The 14,866-nt window shown below is 35.9% G+C and overlaps 1 protein-coding gene across 1 annotated transcript in view; it reads left to right on the top strand.

The window, feature by feature from the left end:
* Window positions 1-14,866, top strand: part of RDX (radixin) — a 100,318-nt gene that overhangs the window by 57,714 nt on the left and 27,738 nt on the right. The window contains exons 11-14 of the mRNA XM_064375401.1: window positions 5,008-5,168; window positions 6,410-6,502; window positions 9,508-9,750; window positions 10,973-11,133. Coding sequence (XP_064231471.1) covers window positions 5,008-5,168; window positions 6,410-6,502; window positions 9,508-9,750; window positions 10,973-11,133 — 658 coding nt within the window. The remainder of the gene's footprint in view (window positions 1-5,007; window positions 5,169-6,409; window positions 6,503-9,507; window positions 9,751-10,972; window positions 11,134-14,866) is intronic.

The raw sequence follows: 14,866 nt of genomic DNA, 5'->3' as shown, positions 1-14,866 counted from the left end.
AATTGGAGAGGAAACACCAGAAGTCATTTATGGGATGTATGACTGTTAAAAACCTTCCTTTTTTTTAGAAGAGAGGGAGTAGACATGATGTTTTCAGAGTTCATTTTAAACATTTTTTAAAACTTTGACTTTATACAATTCTTTTTTTTTTTTTTTTTATTTAAAAATATAAAGACAGGGTTTCACCATGTTGGCCAGGCTGGTTTTGAACTCCTAACCTCAGGTGATCCACCTGCCTTGGCCTCCCAAAGTGCTGAGACCACGCCTGGCCTACAATTCTTAATATACCACAAAATAGCTATTGCCTTATCTGTCATTTTTCAAATTGACCTTTATTACAAAAAACTGATAAAAATAAATATTGGGGAATGTTTCAGAATTTAACTTTGTAACCCAGACTTATTTATCTTTTTTTTGCCTTATAGTACAAAAACAATTTTTATTATGAGAGAAAATAAAGCATTGGGTTTTTTTTGCCTTTTTAAATATGTAGTTCATTGATACAAAATACATTGGAAATGTTATGCAGCCATCACTACTATTTATCTTCATAATTCTTTTCATGTTGTAAAACTAAAACTCTGTGTCCATTAAGATTCCCCATTTCCCCCCTCCCCACAACCCCTGGCAACCACCATTCTACTTTTTGTCTTTATGATTTTGAGTATTCTACCTTTATCTACCTGTATAGGTGATATCATACAGTATTTGTCTTTTTGTGACTGACTTATTTCACTTAACATAATGTCCTCGAATTTCACCCATGTTGTAGCCTATGTCAGAATTTCCTTCATTTAAAGCTGAATGATATTCTGTTTGTATACCACATTTTGCTTGCCTGTTTATTAGTTGATGGGCATTCGGGTTGCTTATGTGTTTTAGCTATTGTAAATAATGCTATTATGAACATGGATGTTCAGATATTGCTTTGAGACCCTGCTTTCAATTCTTTAGTTATTTGTTTGCTTGTTTAGATGGAAGATAAAACCATGAGCTCTGTGGGTATTGTTTTATTATCAATCAGATGAAAAGAAGTAATCATAAGAAAAGTTTGATAGTCCAGCTTGATTTTCTAAATTTTAGAAGGCAGATTCTAAAATGAGTAATCCTAGAATTTAGCTGTGATAACATCTAGTGCTGTATACGTTTTGTCTTTATAGCCAAATAGCCACATAGAATTTTCATATTATTTATTTTTTATTGAGGTAAAATGTACACATATAATATAGAATATACACATATTTACCTTTTTGGTTGGTGGGGGTGCAGAACAGAGTCTCACTCTGTCACCCAGGCTGGAGTGTGGAGTGCAGTGGTGTGATCTCGGCTCACTGCCACCTCTGTCTCCTGGGTTCAAGCAGTTCTCCTGCCTCAGCCTCTCAAGTAGCTGGGATTACAGGCGCCTGCCACCACACCTGGCTAATTTTTTGTATTTTTAGTAGAGACAGGGTTTCACCATGTTGGCCAGGCTGGTCTCAAACACCTGACCTCAATTGATCCTCAGCCTCCCAAAGTGCTGGAATTACAGGGGTGAGCCACCACATCTGGCCATCTTTACCATTTTTAAGTATACAGTTTAGTAGTAATAAATACATTTACATCTTTTTTTCCTCCCTTCATCTCCCCCCCACCCACTTCCTGGGCTCTGGTAACCACCAGTCTGTTTATCTTTATGAGATCCACCTTTTTAACTCTTGACATATGAGTGAGAACATGCAATAGTTATCTTTCTGTGCTTGGTTTATTTCACCTAACATAATGGCCTCTAGTTCCATCCATGCTGCTGCGAATGACAGGATTTTATTCATTTTTATGGCTGAATAATACTCCATAGTGTATATATACCACATTTTCTTTATCCATTCATTTATTGATGGGCACTTAGGTTAACTTCATGTTTTGGCCATTGTGAATTGTGCTGTAATAAACATAGGAGTATAACAATCTCCAATATATTGATTTCCTTTGCTTTGGATATATATACCCAGTAGTGATATTGCTGGATACTATGGTAATTCCATTTTTAGTTTTTTGAGGACTGTCTATATTGTTCTACATAGTGGCCTTGCTAATTTGCATTCCCACCAACAGTGTATAAGTGTTCCCCTTTTCTCTACATCCCCGCCAGCATCTGTTACTGCTTTTTTTTTTTTTTTTTTTTTTTTGAGAAAGAGTCTTCAGAGTCTTCCTCTATTGCCCAGGCTAGAGTGCAGTGGCACGATCTCAGCTCACTGCAGCCTCTGGCTCTCGGGTTCAAGCGATTCTTAGCCTCTGCCACCCAACTAGCTGGCATTACATGCACGACCATGCCTACCTAATTTTTGTAAATCCCAAAGTGCTGGGATTTATAGGTGTGAGCCACTGTGCCCAGCCTTGCCTGTCTTTTTGATACAAGCCATTTTGACTAGGGTGAGATGATCTCATTGTGGTTTTGACTTATATTTCTGTGATTAGTGATTAGCATTTTTTTTAATATAGCTGTTGGCCATTTGTATGTCTTTTGAGAAAGGTCATTTCAGATGTTTTGCCCATTTGTAAACCAGATTATTTGGTCTTCTGCTATTGAGTTTGAGCTCTTTATATATTCTGGTTATTAGTCCTTTTTCAGATAGACAGTTTGCAGATACTTTCTCCTGTTCTTCAGTTTATCTCTTTACTTTGTTGATTGTTTCCTTTGCTATACAGAACTTTTTAGCTTGATATAATAATACCTGTTATCTTTCTTTGCCTCTGCCTTTGAGTTCTTACACAAAAAAAAGCTTTGCCAAACCAATGTCCTCCTTTCATTTCTTTGGTTAGGTTGATTCCTAGGTGTTTTGTATTTTTTTTTTAGCTATTATAAGTGGAATTGCTTTCTTGGTTTCTTTTTCAGATTGTTTACTGTTGGTGTATATAATGGCTACTGATTTTTTTCGTTCATTCATTTATTCATTCATTTATTTTTAAAGAGACCTTCAAAGCTACTACAAATCAAGGCTATTGATTTTTTTTAATTAATTTTATTTTTTAAGAAGAGATGGGATCTTACTCTATTGACCAGGCTGGTCTCAACTCCTGGCCTCAAACAATCTTCCCAACTCAAACTTCAAAAGTGCTGGTATTACAGGCGTGAGCCACTATGCCCAGCCCTGATTGTTTAATGTTGATTTTGTCTCCTGCACCTTTACCGAATTCATTTATCAGTTGTAGCAGTTTTTTTTGGTGGACTCTTCAGGTTTTTCTAGGTATAAGATCATGTAGTCGGCAAATAAGGCTAATTTGACTTCTTCCCTCCCACTTTGGATACCCTTTATTTCTTCTTCTTCCTTCCCCCTGCCACCAATTGCTGTGGCCTTTGTATTATTTTATTAAGAATTTAAAACCTAACCAAAGAGTCATTTTTTTCTTCTCCAACCCTCTCAAAACCTTCCAAGTCTTTTTTTTTTTTCCTTCCAGACAAAGTGTCGCTTTACCACCCACGCTAGAGTACAGTGGTGCAATCTCAGCGCACTGCAGCCCCCGCCTCCTGGGTTCAAGCGATTCTCCTGCCTCTCAGCCTCCTTAAATAGCTGAGGTTACAGGCCCCCACCACCATGCCTGGCTACTTTTTGTATTTTTAGTAGAGACGAGGTTTCACCAGGTTGGCCAGGCTGGTCTCAAACTCCTGACTTCAAGTGATCTGCCCACCTTGGTCTCCCAAAGTGCTGGGATTACAGGCATGAGCCACCACACCCAGCCTAAAATCTTCCAAGCCTTAACTGCAGTTACTTAACGAGTTCTGATCAAGACCAACAAAATTAAGAACAGTAAGTAAAAGCTTGTAAATTACAGTTAGCTTTCAAACCTCATGACCTACAGATTTTCTTAGTATACAGTAAGGGAGAACATTTTGTAGGACATTGTACTGTCTCAGTAGGTGGCATTCTGTTGTTCTGTTGTCTTCTGTCAGAGAACTTAAAGAATTGTCAAAATAATACTTAAAGTTAATACTTTTATACTCAAAAATTTATTTTTCTTTCTTGTTCCACTCATTAGAATAAGAAAAGATAGATAATTTAGTGATGTGTATACTTAAGGATTAAAATTCATGTCATTCATCTCCAAATATTCATGCTATAGGAATAGATATATGCCAGTAACTCACATTTTTCAATAATTCATGTAATTCACATCAAAATTCCTATTTTGGGTCAGTAAGTATTGTTTTCAATCTTAATTTCTTTTCTTTTCTTTTCTTTTTTTTTTTTTTTTGAGACAGAGTCTTGTTTGGTTGCCAGGCGCCAGGCTAGAGTGCAGTGGCATGATCTCGGCTCACTGCAACCTCTGCATCCTGGGTTCAAGCAGTTCTCGGCCTCCCAAGTAGCCGGGACTAGCAGCACGTGCCACCATACCCAGCTAATTTTTGTATTTTAGTAGAGATGGTGTTTCACCATGTTGGCCAGGATGGTCTCTATCTCTTGACCTCGTGATCTGCCAACCTCGGCCTCCCAAAGTGCTGGGATTACAGGAGTGAGCCGCCACACCTGGCGAATTTCTTAGATTTACTTATTAGTTTAGATAAGTAAAAACTTAATGGAAGTTTCAAAATGTATTACAGATTTCTGGAACATGGCAATTTGTTTACTGAGGTAAAAACTTTAGATGGAGAGATTATTTTTTAAAAATAAAGGTATGCTTGTAGCCTTTTTGCATAACAAATTGCAAAAGATTTTCATTTCTTTTTAAAAATAATTAGGCTTTTGACAAGTAGAGCACCTGTAGTCCTAACTACTTGGGAGGCTGAGGCAGGAGGATTGCTTGAGCCCACAAGTTCGAGGCTGCAGTGAGCTATGATCGTGCCACTGCACTCCAGCCTGGGCAACAGAGCAAGATCCTGTCTCAAGAAAACAAAGAGGTATGTATGTATTTACATGTGTGCTAATTTGTAGAAACTGAACAGATTTGATTTCTTGCTACTATTTTAGCTTCTTTTGATAATGAGAATGATTGGAATTAATCACTTTTGGGGGGAATACACATATTTCACAGAACTAGAAGAACAGACTCGAAAAGCTCTAGAACTGGATCAAGAACGAAAACGAGCAAAAGAAGAAGCAGAGCGTCTTGAAAAGGAGCGTCGAGCTGCTGAAGAGGCAAAATCTGCCATAGCAAAACAAGCTGCCGACCAGATGAAGAATCAGGAGCAGCTAGTAAGGAACTGTCTTAGGTCTATCTTAGAGAAGAAAGTTTAAATAATAGAACCCTCTAAAAAGAAAAAACGAAAAGCAGCCATTTTGTACTTTCTGGAAAGCAAGCCAAAGATAACATGTAACTTAATAACAAAATGTGGACAAAAACCTAAAGATTTTATTTCTTCGTAAACAAAACCTAAAAATACAAAAGAATAAGTTACTTTTCTATAGATTATTTGTAAATAGAGTCTTCTGTCAGCAAAAGATTCTAATTCACTTTGACTTTGGATAGGTTCTGCAGTAAGTCAGTTGCATTAGATAAATTAATATATGTTATAGTTCCTATGAGATAACTATAGGCCATAATTGGTTGGGTTTTTTTGTTTATTTAGTGGACTTGCTAATAATTAGGTGTACGCATGTCATTTAAAAGATCCTGGATTTAAATATTAGTTTATACATTTACTTGCTATATATGTCTCTTTGGGTCTTTTTGAGCCTTAGTACCCTCCCTTTGACAAGAGGAATGATGGCTGGTTGCAGTGGCTCTCACCTATAATCCCAACACTTTGGGAGGCTGAGGCGGGCTGATCACCTGAGGTCAGGAGTTCAAAACCAGCCTGGCCAACGTGGTGAAAACCCATTTCTACTAAAAATACAAAAATTAGCTGGGCACAGTGGTGTGCACCTATAATTCTAGCTACTTGGGAGGCTGAGGCAGGAAAATCGCTTGAACCCGGGAGGCAGAGGTTGTGGTGAGCCAAGATCGTGCCACTGCGCTCCAGCTTGGGGTCTCAAAAAAAAAAAAAGAGGAATGATGCTAACTGTTATTGATACTACCTGTTTGGATTATTGTGGAATTAAATGACATGATTTGACGAAGTGCCATTTAAAGTACATAGCATTATATAAATGTTTTTTCTCTTGTAGACTTCAGCAAATAGTTTATTGATGAAAGTTTTTTAAAAAAGCTCCTAAGTTACACATTTTAAGTTCCTGCTACTGAAAGCAGGATTAACTACTCATCTGTAGACTAATAATAATCTTTTAATTTTGTCTCCTCCTTAGCTCACTACCTCAAGGACTTTCTGTAATAATAAGCTATTTAAGATCTTAACAAATGCTGTATTTTTTAAAATGGAAGACTAAGAAAAACATAAACAGCCTAAGCATGTGCATTAAAGCTTTGTTGACTTAACATATCACAAGATTATTCAAAATGTGTTATTTTAATCTTGGAATTATATTGTTTATTTTAGGCAGCAGAACTTGCTGAATTCACTGCCAAGATTGCACTTCTAGAAGAAGCCAAGAAGAAAAAGGAAGAAGAAGCTACTGAGTGGCAGCACAAAGTAATCATTTGTTCATTTGCTAGCTTTTATTGAATAGCTTTTCTACCTAGGATTATGCTAACTTTCTAGAGATAAATACAAGATACTGTCATAATTTAGAGTGAGAAAGATACTTGTGTATGTGTATTGTAAATATTCACTGATATAAGCCAAGTATTTTGGGAACACTGGAGAGGTGATTAATTTCTCTGAGTTGTCGGAAGACCCATATACATTTAAGTTGGGTCTTGAATAATGAATTAGGTTTTGGGGGTATGAAAGATTGGGAATATAGACTGAAGAGGTAGTCATTCCAGACAGGGGAACCGAATGCGTATAGGAAGTATGAATATACATAATAGATTTGAGAATAACCAATAAGCAGCTGAGGCTTTGTGTTGTTCAGAAATGTTGGGAGATGTGGCCCTCAAATTAGATAGCAGGGAATTGTAAAAGGCTTTAAATAAATGCTGTGCTACAACAAGGCAATGGAGAGTATCGATTGACATGGGGCTTAGAAGATTTCAAAACAGGATTATAACATGATCAGATAGGATTTTATAAAAACCACGTAGTAATCAGTGTGAAGAAAGGATTGGGATAGTGGATACTTAAGAGATAAAGAGCCAAACTGAGGATGTGGAAATGAGAATAAAGAGGAGTGGGAAGACTTTGTAGTGGATACAAAAGGCCATGGCAGCCGGTGATTGGATATGAAGTTTAATTATTTTAAATTTTTTTAGAGACATGGTCTTACTCTGTGTCCCAGGCTGGAGTGCAGTGGCACGATCTTAGTTCATTGCAGCGTTGAACTCCTGGGCTCAAGGGATCCTCCCACTTTGTCTTCTGCAGTAGCTGAGACTACAGGCATACACCATTATTTTTATTTTTGTTGAGACGGAGGTCTTGCTAGGTTGCCCAGGTTGGTCTCAAACTGCTGGCCTCAAGCAGCCCTCCCATCTCAGCCTCCCAAAGTGCTGGGATTATAGGTGTAAGCCACTGTGTGCAGCTCATACTGAGATTTCTAATATGAGTCTTAAGTAGATGAAACCACTATTGTCTAAAGTAACACACAACTGTAAAATCAGGCTTTGGTTGGAGGGATGGGGGAATATAAGATGAGAGTCAATTCAAATGACATTAACTCTCAAATGAAAATATAAATTTTTACACCCAAAGATGATATATAGTTTTAGAAGACAATGTTTCTACAATAAAATGTACCTATACAGAAAACAGTTTTCTTTCACTTTTTTTTTTCTAGACAGAGTCTTGCACTGTCTATCAGGCTGGAATGCAGTGGCGTGATCTCGTCTCACTGCTGCCTCTGCCTCCTGGCCCAGGCAATTCTCTTGCCTTAGCCTCTTGAGTAGCTGAGATTACAGGTGCCCGCCACCACGCTCAGCTAATTTTTGTATTTTGGGTAGAGATGGTTTCACCATCTTGGCCAGGCTGGTTTTGAACTGCTGACCTTGTGATCCACCCGCCTCGGCATCCCACATGCTGGGATTACAGGCATGAGCCACCGCGCCCAGCCTTCTTTCACTCTTAAGTAAATCTTTGTAGCAGTTTAAATTTCATTGGGAAGTTTTAGATGTATTGAAAATACATTTACATAAATACAACTGAAGGAATGCCACTGTTAATTTCCCACCCTACTTTGTTATTAGAATGTTTTAGATCCCTTTTAGGGATGGTTTGTAAAATTTAGAGACATGTAAACTTTAAAAAGCATTTTACAGATGTCAAGTCTGTGAATTATGGAAAAATAGAAAATGCACACAAACGACAGTTATATTCCCATAAACTAGGATCAGTACTGTAGAACCTTAGTATAGATCCTTCCATGATACTTCCTGTTTATATATTCAACATGAATTTTTTTTTTTTTTTTTTTTTTTTAAGATGGGGTTTCACCATGTTGGCCAGGCTGGTCTTGAACTCCTGACCTCAGGTGCTCCACCTACCTCGGCCTCCCAAAGTGCTAGGATTACAGACGTGAGCCACTGCACCCTGCCAACATGAAATCTTACTGTACATACTATTTCATTTTAGTGAATTTTCATCTCATATAATGTTAGATTCTGTTCAAAATTTCCCAAAAAGTCTCATAGCTAATTTGCCAGACAAGTGTTCAGAGGACTTTGCATTGTCTCTATTTGCAGACTTTTTAATGAAGGGCAGTTCTCTTTTTATTATTTTGACTTACTGATAGGACCTACAGAATGTCCCACCTCCTATATTTGTTTAGGTTACTTCATTGTGTCATTCAGATTGTCCTTTAACTCCAATATTTCCCGTGAAACAGAAGTTAGATCTAGAGCCTGGAGTAATTCAAATTAAGTGTTTTTGACTACAGTGCATTAGAGTTGAGACATCCATGTAATTTGACATCTAAACTGGAGCACTTTTGAGAAAAAGGGGGTATTGTTCATAATTACACCAGGACAACAGTGTAACAGGACTTTTCCAGGTAAACCAAGATAATATGATCACCGAAACAATTCGTGATGTTAGATATTTCAAGTTGTATTATATCAGAAGACACTTAATATCTACTTAACTCACCATTAATTATTTTTTAGTGATGATTGGATTTGAGTAAGGACAGTCTTATTCCTCCATTATCTGATTACGTTTTCTCCTTGTGGCTCACAGAAAATCTACTGAGTGTGGCATTCTTAGGCATTATACGAATATCCATTTCTCATCAACCATTTGCACAACAATTTTGGCAAACAATAATCCTTGCCAGAATTAATAATTCTTTTTTTGCATGTATGATTGTTTTTCTTTTAACCTGTCACTGACTTGAAGCTCACAGAATTAGTAATTCTTTTGTGCAATAATGTTTTAGATTTTCTCTTTTACCTGTTGGCATTCTTTTATGAAAATAGAGGTTTCATAAATAGGGCTTATTTTAGTTACTTCGAAATATATTTTCTATTAAAAAGGCAGTATAACTTGATTTTTTTATTTATTAATTTTTAAAGTAAGTTGCTCATAAAAGTATTTTTAATATTCAGGCTTTTGCAGCCCAGGAAGACTTGGAAAAGACCAAAGAAGAGTTAAAAACTGTGATGTCTGCCCCACCTCCACCTCCACCACCACCAGTCATTCCTCCAACAGAAAACGAACATGATGAACATGATGAGAATAATGCTGAGGCTAGTGCTGAATTATCAAATGAAGGGGTAATGAACCATAGAAGCGAGGAAGAACGTGTAACAGAAACACAGAAAAATGAGCGTGTTAAGAAGCAGCTTCAGGTATTTAAAATTTGCAGTTGTATGCACATTTGAAATATAGTTTGCATTTTCACCATCTTAGACAAATTTAGTTAAAAAGAACATAGAAGTTTTAATAGTGACTGGCCTTGTGATTGCTTTGTGGGTGTTTGGCCTATAGCCATGTTATTTCATTTCCTCTGTTGTGTGAACCCATTAGCAAATACCTATTAGCTTTGTATAATCAGACATTAATTAGTGAGTTAATTACAGCTTGACCCATTTTAAAAGGTAGAAAATATTCTAATGCTTTGTAGAAAAACAAATGAATTTTGTTTTTAATCAGTAAAATGTACATTGTGGGCTGGGCACATTGGCTCATACCTGTAATCCCAGCACTTTGGGAGGCTGAGGCAGATGGAGTTGAGAGGCTGAGAGTTCGAGACCAGCCTGGCCAAAATGGTGAAGCTCCGCCTCTGCCAAACTCTACCTCTACCAAAAAGACAAAAATTAGCTGGGTGTGGTGGGATGAGCCTGTAATCCCAGCTACTTGGGAGGCTGAGGCATGAGAATTGCTTGAACCTGGGAGGTGGAGGTTATAGTGAGCCGAGATCATGCCACTGCACTCCAGTCTGGGCAATAGAATGTGCCTCTGTCTCAAAAAAAGATAAAATGTACATTGAAAACAATGATAGTTAATATATACTACATTTAAGACATTGTATAATCTTAATTATTTGTTCAGATTTTATATTGGCAAAAGGTCAGTATATTACATGGACATAATTAGGTCAAAGTAGAGAATTTTAATATAATGAGAGCTTTTTTCCTAATAAGTTACCTAATATTTTAATTGTTGAAATCTTTAAATATTAATAAAAGAAAATGAGGTGATAGTTACACTAAATATATTGTCTTTTGGAGAAAGCTTCCCTTGAGGTATAGATTTTAAATCTCGTAGTAATATTAGTCTATAATGGCTACATTGAACTTTTAGCCATTTCAAGTATTAGATGAGAAAGTTAAGGAAATTTAGAATAATGTACAAAATATTATGGTTGATAAATGTGTAAATGAAAGGCCATGAGTATTCCTTCCTTACCACTGCCACTACCATTACTAAAGCAAACTTATACACTAATGAAAAAGGTTTCACAGTGGAAATGATTTGGTATTTGTATTTTTGCATCTTGAAGCCATTTTCATAAATTTTTTAAATATAAGAAAAAAAATAATAGTCTTGCTTTTTATTTTTTAAATACAGGCATTAAGTTCAGAATTAGCCCAAGCCAGAGATGAAACCAAGAAAACACAAAATGATGTTCTTCATGCTGAGAATGTTAAAGCAGGCCGTGATAAGTACAAGACTCTGCGACAGATTCGACAAGGCAATACAAAGCAGCGTATCGATGAGTTTGAAGCAATGTGAGAGCTGTTATTTTGCATATATGTTCTTCATAAGCTGAACCACCAACAGAGAAAAGCAGGCCTTTGCAGATATGATGGAATGCATCCCACCTTGCCAAAGCATTTATACCAGTTTGACTGTGGTAGCTAAAAGATAAATTTAAGAGGAGCTCTTCAACATTAAGGCAGTATGATACCATGCTTGGTTTTCTTTTTCTTTTGGTCCAGGGAATGAAGAATTGTGTTCCATTGCCTCTTTTCACATTTTTCTTTTTCTTTCTTTTTCTGTTGAAGACTAACACTAATTATCATGTCTGACAAATGTGTATGTGTGATTTCAGTTCTATGTACATCTTACAGGATAACGGTGAACATTTTAATGGGTTTTCCTTGCCCCTTCCATATTTAACCTACATATATTTCCACATTCTCGCTCAGTCACATTTTCTCAGTGTGCCCTTCTCTTATCTGCCATGCCCATTGTCATAATTCCACCATCATACAGATTCAGCAGTGTTTAAGATGATGGTAGGTAGCACAGTGGACAGTCTTTGATCATTATGTAGAATATGGCTATGAATCATGAAAGAGATTAGAACATTTGATAATGTAGGTACAGCTGGTGGTTAGTTTTTTAATCCAAATTTAATTACCTTATTGGATATTTGATATTTGGTTCTTTAATCACAGTCATCTTTAACAGCTACATTGATTGGTGTTTTATCTCCTATAATCCTCTGATGGCTTTTTTGCCTACCATTTCATAGAGATTTAGACAGCAGTAGTAGTTCCCTAGGAGAGTTTATTGATGAAACAGCCTCTGCAAGATTTTAAAAGTTTTACTCTTTTATAGACTGATTTAGAAAAACAGATGATTAATAAAAGAAAATATACATTTGTTGGTAACTGATATTAATTATTTTTTAAAAACCTGGACCTTTCTGGAAGGGCAGCATATAAAAACATCAGTCCCAAGGAGGGGACAACAATACTACCTCACTACTACACCTGTGATGACTGGTTGTTCAAACACAATGGAGTGTATAAGCTATATGTTTTATAATTCATAATGATAGCCTCAGTCATCAAGAAGTACTTTTGAAATTTCATTTTCCCTCAATATCTTAAAGTGCTAAATTTTTAACTGCCTTTTTGTTAAGTCAGACGGTGGGATTCTGATTTGTATTAAAACTGTAAGCTCCTCACTGGTATACTATCATCCTGGAGGGGTATTGTATGGCTGAGGAAGAGTGAGAGAAAGAGAGAGACTGTGTGTGTGTGTGGTGTGTGTATGTGTGTGTTGCTAACCTTGTAGCGACTGTGTGTGTGTGTGTGTGTGTGTGTGTGTTGCTAACTTTGTAGCATATGAAGAATGTCTGCACCTTGATACGATAGTTGCATAATCAGTGTATTTGGTTTCTAGATCACTGTGCTTATTTTTTTCCAGTCTCTAAAAAATACTTAAATTTGATTTGTTAATTTTATTTTAGAAATTATAATTTTAGTTTATATTAATTTTAATTATATCTTATTGAATCTTTACAGTTAGAAGGAGGTTCTAATAGTCACATGTTCTAATACTTTGTTTATTGTAAAACAGCTAAATTTGGAGATATGTAAAGCCTTGTTTTCTCTGTGTGGTTCAGCTACTTTCCATTTGGTATTACACACTCAAATTTACATTTATCTATTAAAATTGCCATTTTATTAAACATTTTCACGCACAGTAGATTCAGGTTGTGTCTGAAAATATCTCTTGTGCTTTTTTGATTTTGCTGACTTTAAAAGGATTAATCTGGGCAGACATTATGAAAAAGAAAGGTTGCATTTAATATATTTTTTGAACTTTGTAGGACAAAACATAGCTGGTTAACCTTGAAATGACTGTTGTATCATGGTTGTGCACATGCTTCAGAATCGTATGGAAGGGAATGTTCCTACTTACAGTACATCAAAGGAATGGATGGTGGACTCTCCTATTCATGTTTTGAAACATAAATGTTCACTTTAAAGCAATTGCCATAGTAGATAAAAACCTGAACTTTCATTGGATTTTCATTAATTTTCCTCATTTTGGATTATGTGCACTACCATAGCTACATCAGTTTGATGCAGTATTGAAAAATTATCATATTTTGCTGTTTATGATCTATTTTTAGATTAGGATTAAAATGGATTTAATCCATTTTTAAGGCAGTGTGAATTTTTTTAAACTATTTGCAATATGGATTTTCATAGAGATTAAACCAATTAAACTTATCATTAGCAGTCTTGAGCACACATTCATATAGTCAATGTAAAAATACACTAATGAGTATTTGGTAAATCTCAGTAGGCTTTTACCATTAGCATAATTTTGTGTTGTACAATTAAGTTACAATTACATCTCTAATTTTGGATAATATTCATTGGTTAACAATAAAGTGACAAAAGCTCATGCCTTCAAGGTCCACTGTTGTTATTTTAACATGGATTTCTTTTATATTTCTTGAAAATTACAATCTCTATTGGAGCCATGAATCACCACATCTTAAAAGTAAGAAATAGGAAATAATTTTAAATCCTCATGTATCTACTCTTTCCCCCAAATAATACCTCTTTGGTATAGAAGTAATAGTGATTAATTCTGTGGAAAAGCTAAATTATTAAATTAAATTGACTTTCTTGACAACAAAATATAATTTCGGGTTTCCAATCATTGCCTTTATTGTATAGTGGTTACTTTCTGTTTCCTGAGAAAGATATACTTGTCATTGATTGATGTCACTATTAAAATTCCAACATTCTTTAAAGAACCATATGCTAATAAGTACATTTATTTAAGTACATGTTCTTATTTTAAAGCTCTATTACAGAGCAGTTACTCATATCTAGAAATTGATCACCTTTTTAAAGTCTTACTAATTTGTAACTTATTCTTAAATGATAAACCTATAAATACAGTAAAAGCTAGATTTTTTTGTTTATAGTAATATTAACTTTATTTTTTTCTTTTCTCAAGGACACATAGTGATTACTCTGATCCTATCAGAAAATGGAATTTTAAATAATACTTTGCTTTATATCTAATTGGTGTTTTTAAGAACTGGAGTGACCACTTATAAAGTTGATTTTATTGGAAGTCACTCATCATTAAGTGTTTCAATATTCCCACTGTATTCTGTCCCAATATTGATCACCTTGTTGGTTGTTAATGTTTTTAGAAATGAAGATTTTTTAAAAAATTCACGAGCATCCCATTTTACATATGCACAATAAAAACAATTAGTCTTAAAAAGTTAAGGGCCGGGCGTGGTGGCTCACACCTGTAATCCCAGCACTTTGGGAGGCTGAGGCAGGTGGGTCACCGGAGGTTGGGAGTTCAAGACCAGCCTGACCAATGTGGAGAAACCCTGTTTCTACTAAAAACACAAAATGTGGTAGGCATGGTGGCGCATGCCTGTAATCCCAGCTACTCGGGAGGCTGAGGCAGGAGAATTGCTTGAACGCGGGAGGTGGAGGTTGCAGTGAGCTGAGATCACGCCATTGCACTCCAGCCTGGGCAACAAGAGTGAGACTCCATCTCACACACACACACACACACACACAAAGTTAACGCTTGAAACTAAAGTCTAAGGGATTACTAACTTTACCATTAATATACTGAACTGATGAGTAAACCAAAGCTTAGATACCATTAATAAGAGTAAGGGATAACAGTTCAGTTTGGAACTATACTGTTAGCTTCCTCCGTTAAGTCTGTTCTAAATGA

The sequence above is a fragment of the Aotus nancymaae genome, unplaced genomic scaffold (genome assembly GCF_030222135.1).
Source record: "Aotus nancymaae isolate 86718 unplaced genomic scaffold, 86718_ANA_hifiasm-v0.15.2.pri h1tg000012l, whole genome shotgun sequence".
NCBI classification, from domain to species: Eukaryota; Metazoa; Chordata; class Mammalia; order Primates; family Aotidae; genus Aotus; species Aotus nancymaae.
Note: the sequence above shows the minus strand (reverse complement) of the source record. Positions and strands in the feature narration are given on the sequence as shown.